Source organism: Stegostoma tigrinum, chromosome 3 (assembly GCF_030684315.1).
Source record: "Stegostoma tigrinum isolate sSteTig4 chromosome 3, sSteTig4.hap1, whole genome shotgun sequence".
Classification (NCBI taxonomy): Eukaryota; Metazoa; Chordata; class Chondrichthyes; order Orectolobiformes; family Stegostomatidae; genus Stegostoma; species Stegostoma tigrinum.
In genome coordinates, this window is record NC_081356.1 from 54,659,225 (window position 1) to 54,684,694 (window position 25,470).

At 43.5% G+C, this 25,470-nt stretch overlaps 1 protein-coding gene across 8 annotated transcripts in view; it reads left to right on the forward strand.

Moving 5' to 3' along the window:
• The window catches only part of LOC125450720 (SHC-transforming protein 3), a 218,444-nt gene that overhangs the window by 103,507 nt on the left and 89,467 nt on the right, over window positions 1-25,470 (forward strand). For all 8 annotated transcript variants that reach the window (XM_059644608.1, XM_059644607.1, XM_059644605.1 and 5 more), the window contains 2 exons: window positions 17,649-17,702; window positions 23,574-23,625. In XM_059644608.1, the coding sequence (XP_059500591.1) occupies window positions 17,649-17,702; window positions 23,574-23,625 (106 nt within the window). The remainder of the gene's footprint in view (window positions 1-17,648; window positions 17,703-23,573; window positions 23,626-25,470) is intronic.

The following is a 25,470-nucleotide window of genomic DNA, read 5'->3' on the forward strand; positions in this document are numbered from 1 at the left end:
ATAGGTGTTAAAGGAATAAAAGAATGATGAAAGTAAGAGTAGGCCCAATCAAGGATAGTAGTGGTAAGTTGTGTGTGGAGTCAGATGAGATAGGGGAAGCACTAAATGAATACTTTTCAACAGTATTCACTCTGGAAAACGACAATGTTGTCGAGGAGAATACTGAGATACAGGCTACTAGACTAGGTGGGATTGAGGTTCACACGGAAGAGGTATTAGAAATCCTTCAGAAAGTGAAGATAGATAAGTCCCCTGGGCCAGCTGGGATTTATCCTCGGATCCTCTGGGAAGCCAGGGAGGAGATTGCCGAGCCTTTGGCATTGATCTTTAACTCGTCATAGTCTACAGGAATAGTGGCAGATGACTGGAGGATATCGCATGTGGCTCCCCTGTTCAAGAAGGGGAATAGAGACAACCCTGGTAATTATAGACCAGTGAGCCTTACCTCAGTTGGTAAAGTGTTGGAAAAGGTTATAAGGGATAGGATTTATAATCATCTAGAAAAGAATAAATTGATTAGGGATAGTCAGCACGGTTTTGTGAAGGGAAGGTCGTGCCTCACAAACCTTTTGAGTTCTTTGAGAAGGTGACGAAACAGGTAGATGAGAGTAAACCGGTTGATGTGGTGTATATGGATTTCAGCAAGGTGTTCGATAAAGTTCCCCACAATAGGCTATTGTACAAAATGCGGAGGAATGGAATTGTGGGAGATATAGCAGTTTGGATCGGAAATTGGCTTGCTGAAAGAAGACAAAGGGTGGTAGTTGATGGGAAATGTTCATCCTGGAGACCAGTTACTAGTGGTGTACCACAAGGGTCGGTATTGTGTCCACTGCTGTTTGTCATTTTTATAAATGACCTGGATGAGGGCGTAGAAGGATGGGTTAGTAAATTTGCAGACGACACTAAGGTCGGTGGAGTTGTGGATAGTGATGAAGGATGCTGTAGGTTGCAGAGAGGCATAGATAAGCTGCAGAGCTGGGCTGAGAGGTGGCAAATGGAGTTTAATGCAGACAAGTGTGAGGTGATGCACTTTGATAGGAGTAACCAGAAGGCAAAGTACAGGGCTAATGGTAAGATTCTTGGTAGTGTAGATGAGCAGAGAGATCTCGGTGTCCATGTACACGGATCCTTGAAAGTTGCCACCCAGGTTGACACGGCTGTTAAGAAAGCATACAGTGTTTTAGCTTTCATTAATAGAGGGATCGTGTTCCGGAACCAAGAGGTTATGGTGAAGCTGTACAAAACTCTGGTGCGGCTGCACTTGGAGTATTGTGTACAGTTCAGGACACCGCATTATAAGAAGGATGTGGAAGCTTTGGAAAGGGTGCAGAGGAGATTTACTAAGATGTTGCCTGGTATGGAGGGAAGGTCTTACAAGGAAAGGCTGAAGGACTTGAAGCTGTTTTCATTAGAGAGAATAAGGTTGAGAGGTGACTTAATTGAAACCTATAAAATAATCAGAGGGTTAGATAAGCTGGGTAGGGAGAGCCTTTTTCTTAGGATGGTGACGGCGAGCACGAGGGGGCACAGCTTTAAATTAAGGGGTGAAAGATACAGGACAGATGTCAGAGGTAGTTTCTTTACTCAGAGTAGTAAGGGAATGGAACGCTTTATCTGCAACGGTAGTAGATTCGCTAACTTTAGATACATTTAAGTCGTCATTGGACACGCATATGGATGTACGTGGAATAGTGTAGGTTAGGTGGGCTTGAGCTTGGTATGACAGGTCGGCACAACATTGAGGGCCAAAGGGCCTGTACTGTGCTGTAATGTTCTATGTTCTATGTTCTATGTTCTATCTGCTAATGTGGTCTGTTTCATCTGCTATTCTTGAACTGGCGTCCTCTACATCAGTAAGATCAAGCAGAGGTTCAGAGGTCGCATTGTAGAGCACCTGCACTCTGTCATGACAAACAGCATCATCTTCCAGTCATGAACCATTACTGGGTCTCCTCCAGTGTTACAATGACGCCACCCAGAAACTGGAGGAGCAGCACCTCATATTATGCCTTGGGAGCCTACAACCCAATGGTCTCAATGTGGACTTTACTTGCTTCAAAATCTCCCCATCCCCGGCCTCATCCCATGACCAACCCTCCCTCTCATCCCTGCCTCCTTGACCTGTCTGCCTTCTCTCCCACTCCTCCCACCTTACTAACCAATCCCCACCACTGCCTACCTGCACTCGCCTATCACCATCCACCTACCTTCCCCAACCCAACCCCCCCCATTTATTTCAGAGATCCATTCCCCCTCCCCCATTTCTGAAGAAGGGTCCCGACCCGAAACTTCAGCTTTCCTGCTCCTCTGATGCTGTCTGGCCTGCTGTGTTCCTCCAGCTTCACATTTTGTTATCTATAATTTGGAATATTGTGTTCAGTTCTGGTCACCTCATTATAGGAAAGATGTGGAATCTTTAAAGATTTACCAGGATGCTGCCTGGACTGGAGGACTGGTCTTACGAGGAAAGGTTGAGGGAGCTGTGGCTTTTTTCATTGGAGCAAAGAAGAATGAGAGGTGACTTGATAGAGGTGTACAAGGTGATGGGAGGCATAGATAGTGTGGATAATCAGATACCTTTTTCCAGAGTGGAAATGGCTATTACGAGGGGACATCATTTTAAGTATGAAAGTATAGGGGAGAGGTAAGTTCTTTACACAGAGAGTGGTGGGCATGTGGAATGTGCTGCCGGCAGTGATTGTGGAGTCAGATACTTTGGAGACTTTTAAGTGACTCTTAGATAGGCACCTGGAAGATAGAAAATGTAGGGTAGTTTGATCTTCGTAGGATAATAGGTGGGCACAATATTGTGGGCCAAAGGGCCTGTACTGTGGTCTACTGTTCTATGTCCTGTGTTCTATGAAATATCTTCAGAAAACAGGGTCAAGGAGAAACCGAAGGGTTTATATGCATGTATTAAAAGAAAGAAAATAGCAAGGGAAAGAGTAGGCCCCCTCAAGGACAAAGGAGGGAAGTTATGCGTGCAGCCACAATTTGTGTGAGAAATCCTTAATGAATACTTTGTATTGGTATTCACCAAGGAAAAGGGCTTCACTAATGTTGAGGTCATGGATGATTATGTGAATCCCCTGGAGAATGTCAATATATTGAAGGAGGAAGCTTTGGGTATCCTAAACTACATTAAGGTAGGCAAGCCCCTAGGGTCAGATGGGATCTATCCTAGGTTATTGTGAGCGGCAAAGGAAAAAATAACACGCTATTAGCAGATATCTTCACATCATCTTTGACCACAGGCGAGGTTCCAGAGGACTGGAGATTGGCCAATGTTGTTCTCTTGTTTAAGAAAGGAGGCAAGGATAATCCAGGAAATTATGGGTTGGTAAGCCTGACGTCTGTGGTAAGAAAGCTCTTGAAGAAGATTCTGAGGGACAAGATATATGCACATTTGGAAGAAAATGGATTAGTTAGTGACAGGCATCACAGCTTTGTATGGGGAATATCATGCCTCACCAACCTGATTGAATCTTTTGAAGAGGTGACAAACGTAGTTGATGAGGGAAGGGCTGTTGATGTAGTTTATATGGACTTTAGGAAAGCATTTAGAACTATTGAATCCCTACAGTGTGGAAACAGGCCCTTCGGCCCAACAAGTCCACACCGACCCTCAGAACATCTCACCCAGACACATCCCCTATAACTCACATAACCCAAACATCCCTGAACACTATGGACAATTTAGCATGGCCAATCCACCCAGCCTGTATATCTTTGGACTGTGGGAGGAAACCAATACCCTGCATTGAAATGAAATATTGCTGAGGTGCAGCAAATGTAAAAGGACTACAATTGTGCTCAGCTTTAAGTCTGAACACATTTGTCAAAACGTATATTTTTCACATCAAATCCCTTGGGTTTAAGCCTCAGAATCTCAGCCCGATATGTGATGCATCACAATTCTTCTCAATTGCCATTTAACCCGTACCATTCAGCTAATAGATTGCCGTTCATAGCACTCAGCAAGATTCAAAGTCCAAAGTACCTCACAATAAATAGCAGCAGTTTTAAATGATCAATCAGTCTGTTCCATTTTTGGATTCTCAATGGGAGTTTAAAATTGATTAAAATGCATCTGCCACCTGCAGCGGCATTTCACATTTTTCTTTATTCCATTCCTGTCCATCCTCTAATTACATAATTGAGCAACAAAGAGCTAAACACTGCATTACAGAAGAGATTTCGAAACAGTATCTTACATATTGGAACAAAAGTCAAAATGCACAAAATGAAACCCACTGGAGAGAAGGCAGCCATAATAATGCTACACACGTGAAAACAAATGAAAAATAATTCATGAAGGAGATTTCTCTGGCAAAACAAAATTTGAAATGTTTTACTCAGAGGGATATCAACTTGCCAAGTTGAGGTGTTCTATTCCTTCAATTTTTCACAGTTAAGCACTGCTGAACACATCAAAACAAGTTTTCTTAATTCATATTGTAAAAGTGTGTTGCCCTTCCAAGTTTAATGTTCATATTTAACCTGATAGACAAGTGAAATTCAGTTTCAGATGATCCAAAGGCAGAATCATTTTACAGCCTGGTTACTTGTTCAAATGCAGCCCAGATCTTCTGGCAGGAAGATAGCCATTGCTGCAACAAAGACTAAAACTGCAGATTAGGACTATGTGGAAGTTCCATCATAGTTGACTCTGCTAAAGTTACCCAGAAAGTGTGAAGTTTTGAGTGGGAATCACCTGGTATCTGTAACCCTCTGATGAAGCCAACTCTATGTCCGAGTCAGAGCCTGAGTCAGAGTTGAGAAGTACCTTCATAGATATCTGATCAGCTTAAGCTCAAAAGTTACCCAGAAAATGTCACAGGAATAATGTTTGCTGTTACTCCTAGATGATGATCTAACGCACCATTTATCACCTGCCCCACTGACATCTGTTGGATACAACTTTGCCATCCCACTCAATTTGACAATGTCCTCACTCCACCCTCACCCAACAGCCCATTCACCAACAGCTCCATCACCTTAGATATAAAAAAAACCATCTCTGAACTTCCAGCATCTTAACTCAATTCTTCACAGCAAGTCTTCCAAGAAGGAAACTCGTGTACGAAGACCACAGAAGCTGCTACTTGCATACTCATCACTCAAACCTAACACTGCTAAGTTAGTGCTAAGCTTTCTTTAAAATTCACTGCATTACATTTCCTAGTTGAGAAAAGCCTATAGGTGACATTCACTTACTGAGAGTTAAGGGTAGTAGCCATGCTTCTGGTCAGAAGGTATTGGATTAAGAACCATGGTCAAAGTTGTGCTTTAAAGCAACTGCTTTATAAAAACTGAAAGAACTGCAGATGATGAAAGGCAGAAACAAAAATATAAATTGCTGGAAAAGCTCAGCAGGTCTGGCAGCATCCACAGAGAGAAAACGGAGTTAACATTTCGGGGTGAGTGACCTTTCCTCAGAACTGTCCACGTAAATGACATTGTAGAAAGTAGAAACTCATTCACCTGCATTAAATGTACCCATTTCTAGCCATAAAGATGGGCTTTGGAAATAGAAAAAATGTATACTTTTCAACATTGTGATAAATATTTTCTCGTTTGAAGTTCAGTTGATCACAGTGACAAATGGCCACAATGGGGCAAATAATGGGAAAGCAAAATGCTGCATTTGATAAAGTCCACATGGCAGATTGGTACAAAAATGGAAATCACATGGGATTCAAGGTGGGTTGACTAGATGGTTACAAAACTGGCTTGGTCATAAAATACAGAGGTTAGCAGTGAAAGGTGTTTTTCAGAATGGAGACTGATACCTGGTGGTGTTACACAGGGATCAGTCTTAGGTCCTCTGTTGTTTGTAGTATATATAAATGATCTGGAGGAACATGTGGGTGGTCTGACTAGTGAGTTTACAGATGACACAAAGTTTGGTAGAGTTGCTGATAGTGCCAATGACTGTGAAAGGATACAACAGGATATAGATAGATTGGTGACTTGGCCACAGAAATGACAGATGGAGTTTAATCAACACAAATGCAAAGTGATGCATTTTGAAGGATCAGATTTAGGTGTGAATTACACCGTAAATGGTAGAACCCTTAGGAATATTAACATACAGACGGATCTGGGTGTGCAGGTCCACAGTTCCCTAAAAGTGGCAACACAGGTGGCTAAAGTGATTAAGAAGGCGTATGGCATGCTTGCCTTCATTACCCAGGCTGTGGAGTATAAGAGTTGGCAAAACATGTTGAAGCTATATAAAACCCTTGTTAGGCTGCATTTGGAGTATTGTGTGCAGTTCTGGTCGCCACTCTACCAGAAGGATGTGGAAGCTTTGGAGAGACTACGGTGAAGGTTCACCAGCTTTGAGGAAAGCTTAAAAAGACTTGTATCAGTGATAATGGGAACTGCAGATGCTGGAGAATCCAAGATAATGAAATGTGAGGCTGGATGAACACAGCAGGCCCAGCAGCGTCTCAGGAGCACAAAAGCTGACGTTTTGGGCCTAGACCCTTCATCAGAGAGGTGGATGGGGTGAGGGTTCTGGAATAAATAGGGAGAGAGGGGGAGGCGGACCGAAGATGGAGAGAAAAGAAGATAGGTGAAGAGGAGAGTATAGGTGGGGAGGTAGGGAGGGGATAGGTCAGTCCAGGGAAGACGGACAGGTCAAGGAGGTGGGATGAGGTTAGTAGGTAGGAGATGGAGGTGCGGCTTGGGGTGGGAGGAAGGGATGGGTGAGAGGAAGAACAGGTTAGGGAGGCAGAGACAGGTTGGACTGATTTTGGGATGCAGTGGGTGGAGGGGAAGAGCTGGGTTGGTTGTGTGGTGCAGTGGGGGGAGGGGACGAACTGGGCTGGTTTTGGGATGCGGTGGGGGAAGGGGAGATTTTGAAACTGGTGAAGTCCACATTGATACCATTGGGCTGCAGGGTTCCCAAGCGGAATATGAGTTGCTGTTCCTGCATCATTGTGGCACTGCAGGAGGCCCATGATGGACATGTCATCTAAAGAATGGGAGGGGTAGTGGAAATGGCTTGCGACTGGGAGGTGCAGTTGTTTATTGCGAACCGAGCGGAGGTGTTCTGCAAAGCAGTGCCACAATGATGCCACCCGAAGGTTGCAGGAACAGCAACTCATATTCCACTTGGGAACCCTGCAGCCCAATGGTATCAATGTGGACTTCACCAGCTTCAAAATCTCCCCTTCCCCCACCGCATCCCAGTTCGTCCCCTCCCACCACTGCACCACACAACCAGCCCAGCTCTTCCCCTCCCCCCACTGCATGCCAAAACCAGTCCAACCTGTCTCTGCCTCCCTAACCTGTTCTTCCTCTCACCCATACCTTCCTCCCACCCCAAGCCGCACCTCCATCTCCTACGTACTAACCTCATCCCACCTCCTTGACCTGTCCGTCTTCCCTGGACTGACCTGTCCCCTCCCTACCTCTCCACCTATCTTCTTTTCTCTCCATCTTCGGTCCGCCTCCCCCTCTCTCCCTATTTATTCCAGAACCCTCACCCCATCCCCCTCTCTGATGAAGGGTCTAGACCCGAAACGTCAGCTTATGTGCTCCTGAGATGCTGCTGGGCCTGCTGTGTTCATCTAGCCTCACATTTCATTATCTTAAAAAGACTTTGACTGTTTTCACTTAAAAGACGGCAGCTGAGAGGAGACCTGATAGTGGTCTACAAAATTGTGAGAGGTATAGATAGGTGGATAGTCAGAGGCTTTTTCCCAGGGTTGAAATTTCAATTACAGGGGGGCACAAGTTCGAAGTGAGAGTGGGAAAGTGAGATGTGTGAGGGAAGCTTTTCACACTGAGAGTGGTAGGGCCTTGGAACGCACTGTCAGAAGAGGTGTTGGAAGCAGGCACGTTGGCCACATTTAAGAGGCATCTGCTTGGTTAATTTAGTAGGGAGGGAATAGAGGAATATTGACCAAATAAGGGCAAGAGGTTTATTTTTTAGTTTAGTCCGGGCATAATGATCAGCACAAGCTAGGAGGACCGAAGACCCTGTTCTTGTGCAGTGCCTCTCTTTTGTTTCTTTTGTTCTTTCCAAAGATCATATAGTACAAGGTCAGATATGACTTGGGGGTAGCTTGCAGATGGTGGTGTTTCCATGCATTTGCTGCCCTAACCCTTCTATGTGGTAGAGCTTGAGAGCTTGCAAGATGTTGTTGAAGGAACCTTGGTGAGTTGCTGCAACCACTATGAATCAGTGGTGGAGGGAGAGAGACTGGTGCCTATGGAATTCTCTTGACAGAAAACACTTGAGGGCAAAACACAGAATATTTTCAAAAGGAGTTAGATGTAGTTCATAGGGCTGAAGGGATTATCGGGGGTACAGAGTACAGGATCCTGAGTTGGATGATCAGCCATGATCATACTGAATGGTGAAGCAGTCTCAAAAAGCTGAACAGTCTACTCCTGTACATATTTTCCGTCTTTCTTTGCTACATGATTGCTTTTAAGCTTAAATAGCATGCATAGAGACTGGAACAACAATGTTTATGATGAAAAGAAGACAATGAAGTCTTGAAGAACTGAATGGCCTTCTTTTCCAAATTCCAAAGGTCTTCTAAATCAAAGCGAGAATTTTTCATAGGTTAACGTCAAACCTAACAAAAAGGAAGATAATTCTGTTTCTGGATCTGTACAATTCTCTTCCAATATTGAAGCAATTCATATCCAATTGCAGCTAGCTCTCCTCATCATTTGCAGTATTTGCACCACATAAGTGCCATGCAGTAACCAACTCTAATAAATGTGAATCTAATCATCTCCCCTTGACAATCATTGGCATTACTAATGTTAAATACTTCACAATTAACATCCTAGAGCTTTCATTGATCAGAAAATGAACTAGACTAGCCACACAATTACTAACAAGCAGATCTGAGTCTAGGAATTCTCTGGCAAGTAACTCATCTCCAATCTGTCAACCATTTTACAAGGTACAAGCCAGCAGAGTGAAAGAATAGGTTCCTCTTCCCTGGATGAGCACAGCTCCTCAGCACTCATAAAGCTAGGCATCCTCCAGGATGAAGAAGCCCACATGATTGGCTTTCCATTCAACACTTTAAACATTCTTTCCCTCCGCCACTGATTCACAGTGGTTGCAGCAACTCACCAAGGTTCCCTCAACAACATCTTCCAAACTCTCAAGCTCAACCACTTAGAAGGGTTAGGGCAGCAAATGCATGGAAGCCAACCTTCCATCCACAGACTCCCAAATGCATTTCTCATCACAGTGGAAAGGCTGCCAACATCATCAAAGACCCCTCCCACCCCAGTGCTCCCTTCCAATCTCTTCTGTCAGACAGAAGAAAAAGAAACAAGAACACATGCACTAACAGGTTCAAGAACAGTTTCTTCCCTACCATTATTGATCTGCTGAAAGGACCTCTCTAACTTCAAATAATGTTAATCTTACTAATTTTGAACTTGCTTTGCAGACTTCCTGTGCAGACTTAATCTATTATGCCTTGCTCTATCTATGCATTCTATGATGTAAATATCCTTGTTTGCTATGATCTGCCTGTACTGCTCACAAAACAAACCTTTACACTGTACTTAGGTACATGTGACTACAATAAATCAAAATGAAGAGACAGTAGGAACTGCAGATGCTGGAGAATCTGAGATAACAATGTGTAGAGCTCGATGAACACAGCAGACCAAGCAGCATCGGATGAGCAGGAAGGCTAACACTCTGGTCTAGACCCTTCTTCAGAAATGGGTGAGGGGAAGGGGGTGCTGAAATAAATGGCGAGAGAGCGGGAGGCGGATAGAAGATGGATAGAGGAGAAGGTAGGTGGAGAGGGGACAGACAGGTCAAAGAGGCGGGGATGGAGCCAGTAAAGATGAGTGTAGGTGCGGAGGTTGGGAGGAGATAGGTCAATTCAGGGAGGACAGACAGGTCAAGGGAGCAGAATGAGGTTAGTAGGTAGGAGATGGGGGTGGGGCTTGATGTGGGAGGAGGTGGGGATAGTTGGGAGGAAAGACAGGTTGGGGGGGTGGGGACGATCTGGGCTGGTTTTGGGATGCGGTAGGGGAGGGGAGATTTTGAAGCTTGTGATGTCCACATTGATACCATTGGCCTGCAGGGTCCCCAAGCGGAATATGAGTTGCTGCTCCTGCAACCTTTGGGTGGCATCGTAGTGGCACTGCAGGAGGCCCAGGATGGACATGTCGTCTGAGGAATGGGAGGGGGAGTTGAAATGCTTCGCGACTGGGAGGTGCAGTTGCCACCACAAGGAGCTGGAACAGTTCATCCACTTCACCAACACCTTCCACCCCAGCCTTAAGTTCATCTGAACCATCTCTAATACCTCTCTCTCCTTCTTGGACCTCTCTGCCTCCATGTCTGGCAACCACCTAGAAACTGATATCCATTTCAAGCCCACCGACTCCCACAGCTACCTAGATTACACCTCCTGAACCCACCTTCCTGCAAAAATACCATCCCCTATTCCCAATTCCTTCACCTCCACCGCATCTGCTCCCAGGATGAGGCATTCCACTCCGGTATATCTCAAATGTCCTCCTTTTTCAAGGACGGCAACGTCCCCCCCCACTGCCCACCCCCCCCCCCCCCCCCCGCCCCCCGCCACTGTCATTTGTTGAGAACGCCCTCAACCGTGTTTCCCGCATTTCCCGTAACTCATCCCTCACACCCACTCCCCGCAATAACAACAAAAACAGAATCCCCTTCATCCTCGCGTACCACCCCACCACCTCCGGATCCAATGAATCATCCTCCTACACTTCCGCCATCTGCAATCTAACCCCACCACCAAAGACATTTTTCCCTCCCCACCCTTATCTGATTTCTGAAGGGAGCCCTCTCTCCTTAACTCCCTTGTCCGCTCCACACTTCCCTCCAGCCCCACCATACCTGGTACTTTTCCCTGCAACCACAGGAAGTGCTACGTCTGCCCCTGCACCTCCCCCTCAACCCCATCCCAGGCCCCAAGAAGACTTTCCACATCAAGCAGATGTTCACCTGCACATCTGCTAATGTGGTATTTGGCATTGGCTGTTCCCGTTGTGGCTACCTCTACATTCGGGGAAACCAAGCGGAGGCTTGGGGACTGCTTTGCAGCACACCTACGCTTGGTTCGCAGTAAACAACTGCACCTCCCAGTTGTGAAGCATTTCAATTCCCCCTTCCATTCCTGAGATGACATGTCCATCCTAGGCCTTCTACAGTGCCACAACGATGCCACCCGAAGGTTGCAGGAACAGCAACTCATATTCCGCTTGGGAACCCTGCAGCCCAATGGTATCAATGTGGACTTCACAAGTTTCAAAATCTCCCCTCCCCCACCACATCCCAAAACCAGCCCAGCTCATCCCGCTTCCCTGACCTGTTTTTCCTCCCATCTATCCCCACCTCCTCCCACCTCAAGCCCCACCCCCATCTCCTACCTACTAACTTCATCCTGCCCCCTTGACCTGTCCGTCCTCCCTGGACTGACCTATCTCCTCCCTACCTCCAAACCTATGCTCACCTTTACTGGCTCCATTCCTGCCTCTTTGACCTGTTAGTCTCCTCTCCACCTATCTTGTCCTCTATTCATCTTCTATCAGCCTCTCCCCTCTCCCTATTTATTTCAGAACCCCCTTCCCCTCACCTATTTCTGAAGAAGGGTCTAGACCCGAAACATCAGCCTTCTTGCTCCTCTGATGCTGCTTGGCTTGCTGTGTCCATCCAGCTCTACACCTTGTTAAATCAAAATGCAGTCCTGCTTTAGTATTGCACTGAACTGTTGATTTAACTTACATGATCATGTCATGAAGTGAACCAAGCCACCTACAATTCTCTGACTCAGATACAATGATTTGATCAACTGCACAGGGCTTTCAACCCCTCCGCATTCCAGATTAGGTTTTTACCAGACCTGACTGACGTGTAACTGCAGACTCTCAGCAAAGTGGTTGAGTCTTAACTGCTCCCCGGGAATTTTAGGTATGGGTAATAAATGCTGGCCTAAACACTGATGCCTCTATTCAATGACAAAAGAATTAAAAATTCTGCTTTTCTGGTGATGGTACTGGCAATGGGGCCAACAAAAATCAAATAGAAATCAATAACTTTCTACGTTCTGAGAGCAGCACCAATTTGTTAATGGAGTACAGAACCACAAACTGGGAAGGCTGAGAGAAAACAACACAAACTGGGGTGAGAAGGAAGGATGGGGAAAAAAACACATCTGCATGTCCGTGGAGCAGATAATGCTTATCATTTTTGAGTAGCTATGGCTGAAACTATAGCCAGTGGTAGCACTGAAATTGTTAAAGACGACTGTAATCTCATTTCAAATCTTGTTTCTCACTACCCACTTATACTCATCCACAACTTTCTCTCATTTATTATCTCTAGCATAAAACTCTTGCTTTCCTTCTGGTGTGCAGCTTCTAATGAGCTGGATGCCAAGCTACAAGACGTAATTAAAAGTCACGTGCACTCTTCCCACCTCCCTCCTAAATCACTGGCTCATTGACTGCGTAGTAGATATTTTCAAATCAATCTGTTCAGAGATGCTATTTAAAAAATTCTGGAGCAGGTAGGATTTGAACCCAGGCCTCTTGGCTCAGAAGTAGGGACACTATCAAAGTGCTGCAAGAGCTGCTTACCTGTACAGTGTCAGAAGAGAGGGAATAACGATCATGTGAAATATATTCTTGTGAAATTAGTTGTGCAACTGCATCATGCTGAAAATACTAAGTAACAAGCTGATATTACAATTTCTTTCTATGCAAAGTTCAGTCTTTTAGTAGCCGAGTTACATTGTCCACAAATTGAGTTGTCAGTACTGCAGAATTAACAATGATATGTAGAAATAAACAACAATGCTGTGAGGATAGTGAAACCACTGTTCTCTGGTAAAAATGACAAATTCTTGGCAGACAAAGGCTATGCATGTTCTTGTAAATCAAATTGATGCAATTAATTACAGTGATTTTTTGTTTTCATTTCTGGCTTGAGCTAACGCAAGTTGTATTGCTCTAAGCCTAATTTCAGTTGAGAAGTTATCTCCAACTTTTTTGTGCCCTCCAATTTTATAAGGGCCCTAGAATGGCTGTCGGATTTCCTGCTGATAAAGGCCTATCTTAGAACTAATATATACCTGATATATGTTGGATATTATATTGCTTTATAATTATTTTATTGAATGAGTTCAAATGGAAAAGATATTTACAGTATTTCAGCTCCAGTGGTGATGTTTTCCATGGTTTACTGCATATTGGTTGTGAAGTGAATGAGGCAGCTTTTGCATCGGTTTGCCTGATTGTTGTGTATTGCTCAGAGTAAGTCTGACATTCTAACAATTGCATTATTGAGCTACATTCATTTCAACCTTCCCGACGGGTAGGACAATATAACAAAACATACAGCTCTTGCAATATACTAGATTGCCTCCCTAGTTTATATAAAAAAAATTAAAATGTAAAATGGTGCATGTGTACGTCAGTCCACATTAACAATACCTAAAAATTTAACAGAGGGGGTGCATTTCTTTTTTCCGCTGTGATCACAACCAAGACACATATGACCATTATTTTCAGAGTGATGGAAGAGTTACTGGACTGGAAATGTTAACTCTGCTTTCTGTCCACAGATGCTGCCAGATCTGCTGAGTTTCTACAGCAATTTGTGTTTTTGTTTCAGACCTTCAGCATTCAAATTTTTTTTGTTTTTGTATCCTTAAGCAAGTTGCAGGAAATGTTATTAACTATGTGTGCCCTTAATCCCAAACACACACGCGTAGGTGATGGAATTGTGGTATTTTTACTGGAATATTAATCTAGAGATCCTGACAATATTCTGGGACCTGAGTTCAAATCCTGCCATGGCAGATAGTGGAATTTGAATTGAATAAATAGCTGGAATTAGCAGTATAAAGATGACCATGAAACTATTGTCGATTGTTAGGAAAAACCTATTTGGTTCACTGATGTTTTTCAGGGAAGGAAACTGTCATCTTTACCTGGCCTGGCTTACTTTTGACTCCAGATCCATAGCAATGTGGTTGACTCTTAACTGCCATCTGGACAATCAGGGATGTATAATAAATATTGGCCTGGCCGATGACACACATATCCTGTGAATGAATAAAAAAAAAATGACTCAGGCCTGCACAACAATTATGTGTGAAAAATATGGGAAAAACTCCTTGCAATTTCATATCATCATTCTCTTTATACCAACCATTCATGATTTACTTGACTACTTTGCTGAATACAATACCTTTGCACATTTCTTCATTAATTTCACTGGTGAACACTAGTTCATTGTTTGTGTATCTAAAGTAATTAGTCGATAACTCAGTGGCTAGAAATGAATCAGTCATCATGGGAAAGGGCAGCTATGTTAGCAAGATTAGCTGACTTATGATATTTGATATTGTTTTATTAGATTCTCTACAGTGTGGAAACAGGCCCTTTGGCCCAACAAGTCCACGCCACCCATTGAAGCATTCGACCCAGACCCATCCCCCTATAACCCACACACCCCTGAAAACTATGGGCAATTTGGCATGGCCAATCCACCTAGCCTGCACATCTTTAGACTGTGGGAGGAAACCGGAGCATCCGGAGGAAACCCACACAGACACAGGGAGAATGTGCAAACTCCACACAGACAGTTGCCTGAAGCTGGAATTGAACCCGGGTCCCTGGCGCTGTGAGGCTGCAGTGCTAACCACTGAGCCACCGAGCCACCGTGCCGCCCACGTTCTGATGGCTAATTTTGTCATTTGGTCCTCCTGACTCAACAATTACTTTTTGCTCCCTTTGTACTTCCTTAAAGTCAGATGTGTTCAGATTGATCCCTTATTCTGACTGATCCCTACCGTAAAAAAATCTTGGCTCGCTTCAACCCACTGAAGTATCTGTACCCTACTAGTAGACAGCACAGGAGACAGCATTACCTGTGCTTCCTCTGTGCAGCCTCTTTGGCTTCTTCCTCAGAGGTGGAAAAGAAAAGAGCTGGACTCTTGATGGCGTCAACTGTACAGATGTTACTGATGCCTGAAAGAAACAAGAAAGAGCAAATACTTCACAGATTTGCCATATAGGGGCAGAGATTGAGGCATGCTAAGATCACATTCATGTGATGGTAACTGACATTCTTCAGCCAATTCCTTCCCATTATGAGTACTTAGTTCCCTTCTACTACTTCTAACAGCAAGGAAGATATATTATTACATTGCACTGTAATATCAAATTTAACTAACACTGGAATACTGTGATTGGAATAATTACTCAGGTGTGTGGTGCAGTCGGGGGAGGGGACACAACCAGCCCAGCTCTTCCCCTCCACCCACTGCATCCCAAAACCAGTCCAACCTGTCCCTGCCTCCCTAACCTGTTCTTCCTCTCACCCATCCCTTCCTCCCACCCCAAGCCGCACCTCCATCTCCTACCTACTAACCTCATCCCACCTCCTTGACCTGTCCGTCTTCCCTGGACTGACCTATCCCCTCCCTACCTCCCCACCTATACTCTCCTCTCCACCTATCTTCTTTTCTCCATCTTCGGTCCACCTCCCCCTCTCTCCCTATTTATTCCAGAACCCTCACCCCATCCCCCTCTCTGATGAAGGGCCTAGGCCCGAAACGTAAGCTTTTGTGCTCCTGAGATGTTGCTGGGCCTGCTGTGTTCATCCAGCCTCACATTTTATTATCCAAAGGCAGTCAATAGTTTTGTTACAGTTTCTCTAACCTTTGATTTTAATTTCCCGGGACTAAATTCTAACCTAACTTAAATTGCAATCTTTCTAGTTAATTATTTTTACTCTGGATTGCTCCTTGTCCTTTTCCATAATTAACTTAAACTTTTTCCTATGATTATATCCCTTGAATATTCCTCAACTGACACTTAATCAACTTCATTCCCTAGAACCAACAATGTCTTTTCCTCATTAGGTTAGAAATATACTGATGTAGAAAAGACTTGTCAACATACTTCAGAGATCTTCCTGCACATTGCCTTTTACACCTAACTAAAGCTTCTCATAGTCACTATCACATTGTTTTGGTACCTCTCTGTACAGTTACAGTAAATCAAGTTTAGACCTCATAGACCTTCTATTCTATTAATGTCCTGGTATTTTGACCTCATATCAATTTCTCCCAATCCATTGTGACCTTGTTTTCTTTTTTTCTGATGTTACATACTTATTTCCATTCACTCCCAATTAGCTACCTTTTTGCAAAGTTATTAGTACATGTACGCTGTACATGCCCTAACTCCTACAATGCGCTTCTAACTTCCCAGAATAAATAGTCCTTCATCCTGTACCATCTCTCTAGCCACCCAATCATCTGCCCTATTCCCCTGTTTCTACATTCACTAGTGCATGCCACCAGAATGTAATACAGAACCAACCATCCCATCTTCAAGTTCCCACTTTCTAGTTTCTTTCCTAGCTCCCCAAAAACTGTCTGCAAGACCTCATCCCTTTGTGCGGCTATGTCATTGATAGTGATATGAACCAGCACTGCTAATAGTTCACATCCCTCCCATCAAAGTGCTCTGCATTCACTCAGCAAGGTCTTTGACATTGTACCAGAGAGGAAATATACTACCTTGGATTTATGTGTCAACTGCAGTAATGTTTAATGTTACCCTAATTTTAGAATCCACTATCATTATTGCTTTCCTAGTCTCCTGCTCCCACTCCCACCATATACACCAGTATTACGAGGTGGTGAGACTCCTTCACTTCGTGCTTGTTTCAGTTTGATGGCCTGGAAAGTCCCCATTCCCTGTTTACTTGCACACCATTAAGCTCCAGGGTGTTAACAAATAGCAATGTGTTATTCGCAAAGCTTTCAGACTGAGCTAGGGAGTTGTGTCGTAAAGACAAAATGTTGCAGAAAAGGATTTTGTAGAAAGGGGTGTGGAAAGTTTTTTAATTAATGAGAGAAGCATGTGCTATATGATATACAAAGTGTACACAAATTTTGTTGTCAGGTAATGCTTTCTCACTGGATTAGTGAACACACAACAGAGTTTGTGACTTTTATAAATTCACAATACAAGAAATATTCTAAGAGGGGAAACTGCAACATTCCAGTCACCTACAAAGAAATTAGAGCAATACAGAGTTTTGCTGAGATGATTCTGATGTGATATTTCATCACTACTCAAAATTGCTTTCTGCCAACTCTAGGAAAGCAGGTTCCTATTTCAGATGTAACAAGGTGTAGAGCTGGATGAACACAGCAGGCCAAGCAGCATCAGAGGAGCAGCAAGGCTGACGTTTCTGGCCTAGACCCTTCTTCAGAAAAAAAATTTTTCTAGGCCTGAAACGTCAGCCTTCCTGCTCCTCTGATGCTACTTGGCCTGCTGTGTTTATCTAGCTCTACACCTTGTAATTTCAGATTCTCCAGCATCTGCAGTTCCTGCTATCTCCTATTTCAGATAATTATTTCTTTCTGCAACACCACAAATGCTAGGAAACGGCCAAAGAGATAGGTTTAGTATGACTGATGATATTATTTGATCATACTGCTTTCCCTTTGTGTGTGTCTTCATCTGCTCATTTTTCACAAGCTTTACCATTTGGACATTATTTAACATATTCTAGTTCAGAAGGTGTTTCAAGGGCAAAGTCCTCTGATTAATGTTTTTTGTTTTTATTTCTGATCCAACAGATTATAGCAAATCATCATATGCAGTCCATTTCCTTTGCATCTGGTGGTGATCCGGTAAGGCATTACTTGATCTCAGTGACATCTTAAGCCAGGATTTATATCTTATCATGTGATGAAGAAGTGATAAGCATGAGAGCTGTTATTTCTTAGTCAGTAGGCTTTTAATGTTTTCTTTGGCACTGTGATCTTTTCTCATAAGAACCTGAATGGCAGAAGTAAACCCTCTCCTTTTAAATGATTGTAGCAGATTATGTCATAGTTTCATACCAAATTCATTTAGATAAATGGTTCAATAAGATTATTCCTTGATCACAATTTACAACTCTTGTAGACCCATCCTTTTGTTTATTTTAGTCCTTTTATCTTGCGCCATCATTTGTTTTGTGCTTTAATCTCTCCTGCCTTTCATAGACTTTCCCTCTTCTTCTCTCCTCAACAGCATCCTTGCCTTATTACTTGCTTAAAATCTGTTTTATTACTAATTTTACCCAGTTTTGATGAAAGGTCATTGACCTGAAATGTTGGACTGGGTTTTTGTCTTTGAGACCTGTATCAGGAGTCAGGAAACTTGCTGAGGACATGATTGCTCCTTTAACAGCCAGTACCTGTCAATGCTATTTTTATTGCGGGTGCCAGAGTTCATCCTGAAGCTAGTTTCCATTTTAGCAGTATGCCCAATGTAGAGGTGGAGGTAGGGTGATGCTGAGGTGGTCAATTTTAAAAAATCTACATGTTTTTACTGAAATTTTGACCCAATTCTGTTGATGATGGTGAGGGCCCTTAAGCTTCACTGTTATCTTATTGCCCCACAAAACATCCAACCTCCAAAACCCCCAATACCCATTTTAATGCATAACGTCCAAACATCATATTGCACCACTCTACTTATAGTAACCAATATAAATTTACATGCTTTATAGTAACATCTGTGATTCTTCGAAAATTTCATAAATCTTTGAAAAAAAATACTTAAACACAGCTATTCACATTATATACTAATGACCTGCACAGAAGAACTGAGGCATTGTTGCTAAGTTTTCAATGACACAAAGATAAATGGACACACAGGAAGTGTTTAGAAAGCAGAGAAGCAGCAGAAGGACTTGGACAGGCCAGGAGAGAGGGCAAATAAGTGGCAGATGGTATACAATGTGGGAAAGAATGAGGTTATATACTTTGGTAGGAAGCGTAGAAGTGTAGACTCTTTTCTAAATGGGAAATGGCTCTGGCAAACTGAAGCACAAATGGACTTGGGAGTTCTAGTTCAGGATTCTCTGAAGGTTAACATGCAGATTCAGTTGGCAATTAGGAAGGCAAGTGCAATGTTAGCATTCATTTCAAGAGGGCTAGAAAACAAGAGCACACATGTACTGCTGAGGCTGTATAAGGCCCTTGTCAGACCACATATGAATATTGTGAACAGTTTTGGGCCCCATATCTAAGCAAGGAAGTACAGGTGTTCGAGGAGATCCAGTGGAGGTTTACAAAAGTGATCCCAGGGATGAATAGCTATTCTTTTGAGGAATAGTTGTGAATTCTGGATCTGTACTCAATAGATTTTAGAAGAATGAGGGAGAATCTCATTGAAACTTACAGAATACTGAGAAGTCTGGGTAGAGTCAACATGGAGAAAATGTTTCCACGTACAGTAAAGACTAGGATTCAAGGGCACGGCCTCAGATTAAAGGAAGGAATTGTTTCACCCAAATCTGTGGAACTCATTGTCATAGAGAACTGTGCAGGCCAAATCACTGAGTGTAAATAAGTCAGAGATAGATAGGTTCTTAATTTGTAAGGGATCAAAGGTTTAGGGGAGAACATAGGAGAATGAGATTGTGAAACATATCAGCCATGATCGAATGCTGAGCAGAACTAATGGGCCTGATTTTGCTGGTATATTTTATCGATTTATTATCCTTTTCAATTATTGCATAAGCAGCTCTACTGAACAGAAACTGGCAGTGAGTGGAGGTGGACCAAGCATCCTTAATGTTGTCCCAGTGAACAACTAGGGCAACAAACCCTCCTGAGCAGAATACATTAGAACCTATGTCTACACATAGTTGTTTAGTTACTGCCAAAGCTCTGAAACTGCTAAATTGATGGCTGAATTGAAATTCGAGGAAAGAACATCAAAGCAATGGGAATGTTTCATGCCAAAAAAATTTTTTATCAAATAGCCTTTTAACCATTGGATAGAATATGTTGCTACATCTGAAGACTTTTTAAATTTCACAGTGCTCTTCTTTCCAGAAATAACTTGTCAGTCATCTTAGATAACAACCTGGCATCCACACTATTCAATGGGTTCTTATATATTTAAAACAAAGCACAAACCGAATACAAGATAATAAAATGTGAGGCTGGATGAACACAGCAGGCCCAGCAGCATCTCAGGAGCACAAAAGCTGATGTTTCGGGCCTAGACCCTTCATCAGAGAGGGGGATGGGGTGAGGGTTCTGGAATAAATAGGGAGAGAGGGGGAGGCGGACCGAAGATGGAGAGAAAAGAAGATAGGTGGAGAGGAGAGTATAGGTGGGGAGGTAAGGGAGGGGATAGGTCAGTCCAGGGAAGATGGACAGGTCAAGGAGGTGGGATGAGGTTAGTAGGTAGGAGATGGAGGTGCGGCTTGGGGTGGGAGGAAGGTATGGGTGAGAGGAAGAACAGGTTAGGGAGGCAGAGACAGGTTGGACTGGTTTTGGGATGCAGTGGGGGGAGGGGAGATTTTGAAGCTGGTGAAGTCCACATTGATACCATTGGGCTGCAGGGTTCCCAAGCGGAATATGAGTTGCTGTTCCTGCAACCTTTGGGTGGCATCATTGTGGCACTGCAGGAGGCCCATGATGGACATGTCATCTAAAGAATGGGAGGGGGAGTGGAAATGGTTTGCGACTGGGAGGTGCAGTTGTTTATTGCGAACTGAGCAGAGGTGTTCTGCAAAGCGGTCCCCAAGCCTCCTCTTGGTTTTCCCAATGTAGAGGAAGCCACACCGGGTACAGTGGATGCAGTATACCACATTGGCAGATGTGCAGGTGAACGGGAAATGCGGGCGACGTTGTCAAGGGCGTTCTCAACCACTGTGGGGGGAAAGTTGCGGTCCTTGAAGAACTTGGACATCTGGGATGTGCGGGAGTGGAATGCCTCATCGTGGGAGCAGATGTGGCGGAGGCGGAGGAATTGGGAATAGGGGATGGAATTTTTGCAGGACGGTGGGTGGGAGGAGGTGTATTCTAGGTAGCTGTGGGAGTCAGTGGGCTTGAAGTGGACATCAGTTACAAGCTGGTTGCCTGAGATGGAGACTGAGAGATCCAGGAAGGTGAGGGATGTGCTGGAGATGGCCCAGGTGAACTGAAGGTTGGGGTGGAAGGCATTGGTGAAGTGGATGAACTGCTCGAGCTCCTCTGGGGAGCAAGAGGCGGCACTGATACAGTCATCAATGTAACGGAGGAAGAGCTGGGGTTTGGGACCTGTGTATTTCCCCACAGTGGTCGAGAACGCCCTTGACCGCGTCTCCCGCATTTCCCGCAACACATCCCTCACACCCCGCCCCTGCCACAACCGCCCCCAGAGGATCCCCCTCGTTCTCACACACCACCCCACCAACCTCCAGATACAACGCATCATCCTCCAACATTTCCGCCATCTATAATCCGACCCCACCACCCAAGACATTTTTCCATCCCCACCCTTGTCTGCTTTCTGGAGAGACCACTCTCTCCATGACTCCCTTGTTCGCTCCACACTGCCCTCCAACCCCACCACACCCAGCACCTTCCCCCGCAGGAAATGCTACACTTGCCCCCACACCTCCTCCCTCACCCCTATCCCAGGCCCCAAGATGACTTTCCACATTAAGCAGAGGTTCACCTGCACATCTGCCAATGTGGTATACTGCATCCACTGTACCTGGTGTGGCTTCCTCTACATTGGGAAACCAAACGGAGGCTTGGGGACCGCTTTGCAGAACACCTCCGCTCGGTTCGCAATAAACAACTGCACCTCCCAGTCGCAAACCATTTCCACGCCCCCTCCCATTCTTTAGATGACATGTCCATCATGGGGCTCCTGCAGTGCCACAATGATGCCACCCAAAGGTTGCAGGAACAGCAACTCATATTCCGCTTGGGAACCCTGCAGCCCAATGGTATCAATGTGGACTTCACCAGCTTCAAAATCTCCCCTCCCCCCACTGCATCCCAAAACCAGCCCAGTTCGTCCCCTCCCCCCACTGCATCCCAAAACCAGTCCAACCTGTCTCTGCCTCCCTAACCTGTTCTTCCTCTCACCCATCTCTTCCTCCCACCCCAAGCCGCACCTCCATCTCCTACCTACTATCCTCATCCCACCTCCTTGACCTGTCCGTCTTCCCTGGACTGACCTATCCCCTCCCTACCTCCCCACCTATACTCTCCTCTCCACCTATCTTCTTTTCTCTCCATCTTCGGTCCACCTCCCCCTCTCTCCCTATTTATTCCAGAACCTTCACCCCATCCCCCTCTCTGATGAAGGGTCTAGGCCCGAAACGTCAGCTTTTGTGCTCCTGAGATGCTGCTTTGCCTGCTGTGTTCATCCAGCCTCACATTTTATTATCTTCGATTCTCCAGCATCTGCAGTTCCCATTATCACAAACCGAATACACGCTGTTTTAAAATAATATATAGCTTGGACATCTAAACTAGGCAACAGCTTCTGTACTTATCTTTAATAGGTTCCCACCTCCAAACCATGATCTTCACATGGCTCATGTCACTTCTGTTCTGTTGTGATTCAAATTGCCCTCCAAAATTGGTCCCACACTATTAAAATTGTGGAAGACCTAAAATGCCTAATTCTGTATTGTAAGGCAATGTTGGGCACCATTGATGTAGCATCATCACATGGACTCTCAGTTCACTTTATTATCCCATGCTAACAAAATTGAGTGCAAATCCAAGATTCAGGGCAACCTGCCTGACACAGTTTGGTCTTGCATTAAGATCCACTCTGTTCCAGTCTCCTGTTGCTGGCTAACTGTTAAGCATTTCCAACATTTTTAACATTATTTTTCTACTGTTATTCATATTTTTGGTCCTAAAGGTCTGGTTCTAATTTTCAGACTATGCACTAGGATATAGACTCTCTCATTAAATGAAGATTTTTTAAATAATCTATCCTACAATCAAATCATCTCCTAATCTTTTAAATTCCAGGGATTATAGCCCCAGTTTAATTTCTCTCCATAGCTTAATCCTTGGAGTCCAGGCATTACTTTGGTAAATCTGTAATGAACGCCAAGGACAATATATCCTTCCTATCATGTGGTTCCCAGAACTAGTTGCAGAACATCAGGCACAGTCAAAGCAGGACTATATATAACTGGAAATTGCCCCTACCTACTTGAAATTGCTTTCTACTGAAAATAAGTTTTCCATATTTATTTATATGTCACCTGACTTAATTGCATCTTCTTGCACCTTCTGTTAATATCTGGATCCTAGAACGTTGAGATATCTGTGTGTATGACACACAACCATTTCTGAATCATGTGCAAAGCATAGACTCCAGTATGTCCTCCTTTCATGTTACAATGTGGTTTTTATAGATTAGAGGCTTGACCAATGTATAATACTAGATTTTTGCTCAGATGCACAGTCAAAATATGTATCTGATGACACGACTTGTGGTCCAGTGTGTCATCATTCATATTGAAATGAAATATTCATAAAAAATGTTTCACTAATATTTAATTCTGATCAGTAACTTTCCTGACAAAGATTGCCTTTACTCAAATGGAGTGCATGTAGAAAATAATGAAAAAGCATCTCAGAGTTTGTAACTTTTTTCCTTTCATATGAATGTTTCTTGGTGGAGAATGAAATGAAGTATTGATTTCTAAATCTCCTTTCACTCTATTAACATATTTTTGTTTTTTTTTAATGTGACAGGACACCACAGACTATGTTGCATATGTGGCAAAGGACCCAGTGAATCATCGAGGTAATGACTGCTGTTATATGTTTTAAGGCAGTCTCTCATTCAGTAACTTTATACCTTAATGGAAATATACCCGAATAAGAATGAGAAAATATTTTGTCAGTATGCTATTCACATCAAATTTATAAACTAATTTATGAAAATGCATTTTAAAGCCTTCCACAGCTTTGCCATTCTCTTTCTTTGTGATCTCCTCCAGTCCAAACAAAGCTCTACATAATCTGTATTTCTCTGATTTTAGTCTCTTGTATAGCATCCCCTGCACTGTTTGTTCTACAGTTGGTGCCTGTGCCTTTAGTTGCTTAGGTCCTAAGAATTCCCTCCCTACATGTGTACTTCTCCACCCCACTGTGCCTTCCTCTTTTAAGATATTCCTTAAGAGCTATCAAATCCTTCTGAGCTGACTTATTATTTCCCTATTATGTCTTCCTATCTCCCCATTATTATTTGCAATATATTTTGTTGTTTCTTCGAGTCTAACTCTGTTTCAACTCCTCAAGAAATAGTGCTGGAACACATGGAATTTTCTGCAAGAACCTTTTATTTACAATTTATTCAATGCATGCTTTGGGTTGCATTTTCTGTGGATTGCCACTTCCCTCCTACCTACTCACATGAAGAAAGAGCTGAGCCTTCAGAAATGCAGAGTATACCTTAAATGCAACTGTGTCCTTGTCATGCTAGATGAGACAAGGCAATCAACATCCCTTCTTTCCATGAAAGAAGTTGCCATAATCTGTGATTTAAATGCCCAGCCTTACAGATAACTATTTTACAGATGTGAATAGGTAAACATCTAGTTATGTGTAAGGTTAGGGTGCCAGGTACCAATTGTACAAGGTGAGACAGTGCTGGGGTACCAAGAAAGTGAAGTACCATTTCTCCTTTAGGGCAGATTAGAATGGGTAGGGACATCGGGATCAGTGTGAAGAGGTGGGGTTTGGGTTCCAGAGGAAGAGGGATTGCTGGGTTTTGGAAGAAGAGTGGTTGTATTGAAACCATGAGTGTGAGGTATGTTTGTAATCTTAGAGAGACAGAAGAAATCAGGTATGGCAGGAGAATGGAGTTGTTTGGTTTGGAAACATGGACTGGTGTCAGGTCCTAGTGAAGAGAGAATGTTGGGTCGGTGTTGGATGTTGTAAGGAGTCTGGCGGTGTGTGGTTAGGGGAGTGTGTGGTAAGTGGGATGAGTCTAATAGTAACCCAGGTTTGACTAGATTTTTAAATATCTAATTTTTCCTCAGTCGTTATATAGTTGTTGTTGTGGAATCCATTGAATTCTCTGATTTAACTGAATACATTCAGAGGGTTTCAGGTGCAGGGGAATTGCCCATTAGAATCTTTAATTTCCTGGGCATCTGAAAATTCAGGTATTATCTTCACACTAGATTTAAGCTTCTGTTTCAGCTCTCTGTACTGTGACTCTGATATGATTATTACATGTGTATGTCTGATGTTAATCCCAGTACTCTATACTTAGGTCGTAGACATCATTCTCTAATTTGTGAATCGCCCTATGAAGCACCTTGTGACATTTCATTTGAATATAGGTGCTATATAAATAGAAACTAATAATAATAATCATTTTATTCACGAAACATGGTTGCTCCCTGGAGGCTGTATTGCAGTTTAATTTACAGTGTAAAGTTCATATATAGATTAAGAAATTGGATTAAAAACGTGCAAACATATGGCAGTCATATCTTGATAAATGTAGGTAAACCAATTCTTTCAGTAATAAGGAAATGTGGAATGGGATATCAAACAAAAAGTAAAATTGCAATTTATTTAGAGCCCAAAGCATGGAAGGGTCAGGCCTATATTTGTATCTTTCCATCCTAAATTTTGT